Raw genomic sequence first — 3,198 nt, 5'->3', positions numbered from 1 at the left:
TATCGACAAACTAATGTAGAGCTCTCTGCAACATCTGGCATGTAAAGAAAATTTATATCATTACCCTTTGGCTTGTTATTAAACAGCTAATAATGTGTTGCTAAAGTTACACAAACCATGTTCCCATTTTCCATCCCAGATAGCAAATGATATGAAAAGCCCCAACCCGTAAGCTGACAGAATTGGTTACGTTTTTGTGAAGGCAGAAGACAAGACAGACCGATTCNAAAAAAAAAAAAAAAAAAAAAAAAAAAACAAGAAAAGTGCAGCAAAAATATTATTTGTGGTCCTCAGACATTCCTATAAGAGCAAAGCCAGCATGTACAAATTTGAGTACATCTTTGTACTAGACATTACATCCGGCATGCTTTCATCACACAGTGGTCGTGGCAGTCCTGCACCGCTGTAATTTTAGAGTGCCTTCAGAAAACCTTTAAAGTAGTGTGCCTTCAACACCCCCACGGTCAAAAGTCTCTGTAAGGCTGTGCTTTAAGTGATCTCAAGCGTGTGAATTTCGAGTGTCTTTTCAAGGCTACATTGAAGTGCGTTCTCATAAGATGACTGTGCTCTGAAACATGCTTTTTAAAGTCACCATGAAATCAAAATGGACTCAAATTACTTTTTGAACATTGCACATTCTTAACATTTCTGAACATTGAAAAAGTTTTGCTCAAGCAGAAATGAATACGACTTCTTTAGAGAGCAGGTTAAAAGCATGGACACAAATATGAGATATAATTTGCCTTATAAAAGCGGTTTTATTCTATTTATGGTGGTCGCTATAAGTTGAAAGCACGTGGTCAGCCAGATACTCCTCATTATCTTGATAACCCTTTTGTTATCACATAACCTTTGTTGACGAAATGAATCGATGGTGGCTGACTGTGAATAGCACATTTAACAATGGAATCAATACCTAAAACTTATCTATGCCACAATGGGCCAATTTTAGTCTAAGACAACCAGTGCAACATAAACCAGTGCGAGTTCCTTTAAATAGATTTGAATGTGAGCTTTCAGTTTATTGCAAAAATGGTGGAATAAACTATTGTAAGTCCACAAACCAGTAAAAAAAAAAAATCAAGATATGACATTCTGAAGAAAAAAATAAATAAATAAATGTAATTCCAAAACAATTATCTTTCATCATCATTTCATCTCTGAATTGACTTTCCTTGTTGCTTGATTTTGGATTGAATAGGATAAACAAAACCAAATAGCAATTTAAGAACTGTTTTAGCAAACACCCATGCAGATCTGGCTCTATTCTGGTACATAACAACCACTTTTCACAATCCAATCAAGTGCTTACAGATAAAATCAACTCCCATTCTACATTTTTTCCGCTTGAATATCCAGTTTCAATCGAAAATATGGCTACTTATGGAAGTATAATGGGTTGCGAATGCCATTTCATGCTGACTTTAAGGCAAGATACTAAAGTTGCCCTCAAAAGACTCCCGCCAGTTTCCATCAGACTGTACATAATAACTGTTTCTTCAGCCAACGCTGAAATAGGGGTTCATATTTTTAGATCATTTTCAGTGAACGCCTTGAGTTTCAGTAACTGAGTAACTCTTTTTTTTTGAGTTGTCATTACGCTACAGGAGAAAACGGAGGTATAAAGAAATACAAATTTCGGTCCTGAGGAACATCAAACTGCAGCTTAACTCATAACACCTCCCCGCACCTAATTATCTGGAGTACATGGTGGTCTTGGCTTGCATTTTGTGCTCTTTTTCCCAGTCAGCCGTACACACACACACATTTTCTCGCTCCCTTAAACACCCACACCCCCGCGCACACACACACACACCCTCCCTCACACACATTAGAGTATCACCTCTGACAGATGGGCTGGCACTGCTCTCTTCCCAACCTGTTCTCTGTTGCAAAATGTATGTGTGTATTTACACGTGTTCCCATTTGTGTGTGTGTGCAGTTTAGCGATTATGTACTTGCCTACTTGTGCGTAAAGGAAAGCACACATACACACTCACTATCTCAGCACACAAGAATGACCTTCACAATCAATGCTGCATTAAATTAAGCTTTAATATGTACAGTCACATGGCCGGTGAGAGCGGTTTAGCATAGCAGCTTTCATTATGCCGTGAAATAATATTTGATGNNNGAGAGAGAGAGAGAGAGAGAGAGAAATTGGACATACCTGAGCCTCTCTTTGACACCACCTTCAGAGTCAGAGACACAGAGACACCGCAGAGCAGGAACAGCACTGGGTTGAGAGCTGTCATCTTCCTCTCCAGCCTGACGGAGACACAGAGAGAAACCTTGCATGTCATACAGGCAACATACAAGCTACCCACGTCCAGACCCGCATTCGCTTTTTCCGCCAAAACACAAGATTTAAAGGTGAAGTGTGTAATTTTGTCGATGTTAAAGCCCAGGAGGCTGACTTCGTGAAGTGGGTAAACACGCTGACGCTGTCAAACACTGCTCTGTTTGTTTGAGCGGCCTGACATTTTAACTTCTGACTCAAACAATGGCATGAATTTGGGGAAGGACTACTTTACTAGAACAATATATTCAAAAAAACGTCGTTATTATTATTTTAAAATGTGATAATACTGCTGGAAAAGCCTAATAGACCTACATTAAGCTATTACTACAGAGATGGGCTATTTTGATCTGGAACCACCCAGAACATTAAAGATGCTAAAAACACACAGTGTATATTATCATCCGATTAGCAAATCTTTAATATGGTGTTTTTTTTAAATAGTATGTAAAATGGATAATTCTGTACATGAATATATTTGCAAAATACTCTAGAAACAAACGTCTATAGCACCATCACATCAGTATTAGTTCACTGCTGCATATGTGTGTCGCTGCTAGACACTGCTGACGAATTTGGTAAATTCGGAAAAGTGGTTATTTGTTACCAATAAATTAAATTACTTTTGTTGCTTTGTGTTTATCTTATGAGACCCTGCCAGGTATAATCTTAGCAGTTCTAAACATCTCTGTAAATCATGACTTCTTGTGGCTCGTTGCCTCATGTGTACCTTAGCAACCACATAGCAACATACCAGAACACTCAAAATAGCAACCACCCCCTCACGATTTACTCAGAAATGTACAAATATAGTTGGTCATACTAACCACATTGCAACACTCTCAGAGTAATTACCATTTAAGAATATGATTAATTTGATAAATATGGTTTAATACCTT

General features: G+C 38.1%; 1 protein-coding gene across 1 annotated transcript in view; it reads right to left on the bottom strand.

Annotated features, from left to right (window-relative positions):
• Positions 1 to 2,263, bottom strand: part of LOC122352127 (interleukin-1 receptor accessory protein-like 1-A) — a 46,619-nt gene extending 44,356 nt beyond the window's left edge. The window contains exon 1 of the mRNA XM_043249671.1: positions 2,171 to 2,263. Coding sequence (XP_043105606.1) covers positions 2,171 to 2,255 — 85 coding nt within the window. The 5' untranslated portion in view covers positions 2,256 to 2,263. The remainder of the gene's footprint in view (positions 1 to 2,170) is intronic.
• Positions 2,264 to 3,198: the final 935 nt, after the last annotated feature.

The sequence above is a fragment of the Puntigrus tetrazona genome, chromosome 9, assembly GCF_018831695.1.
Source record: "Puntigrus tetrazona isolate hp1 chromosome 9, ASM1883169v1, whole genome shotgun sequence".
Classification (NCBI taxonomy): domain Eukaryota; kingdom Metazoa; phylum Chordata; class Actinopteri; order Cypriniformes; family Cyprinidae; genus Puntigrus; species Puntigrus tetrazona.
The sequence above is the reverse complement of the archived record's forward strand: the minus strand, read 5'-3'. Positions and strand labels throughout refer to the sequence as shown.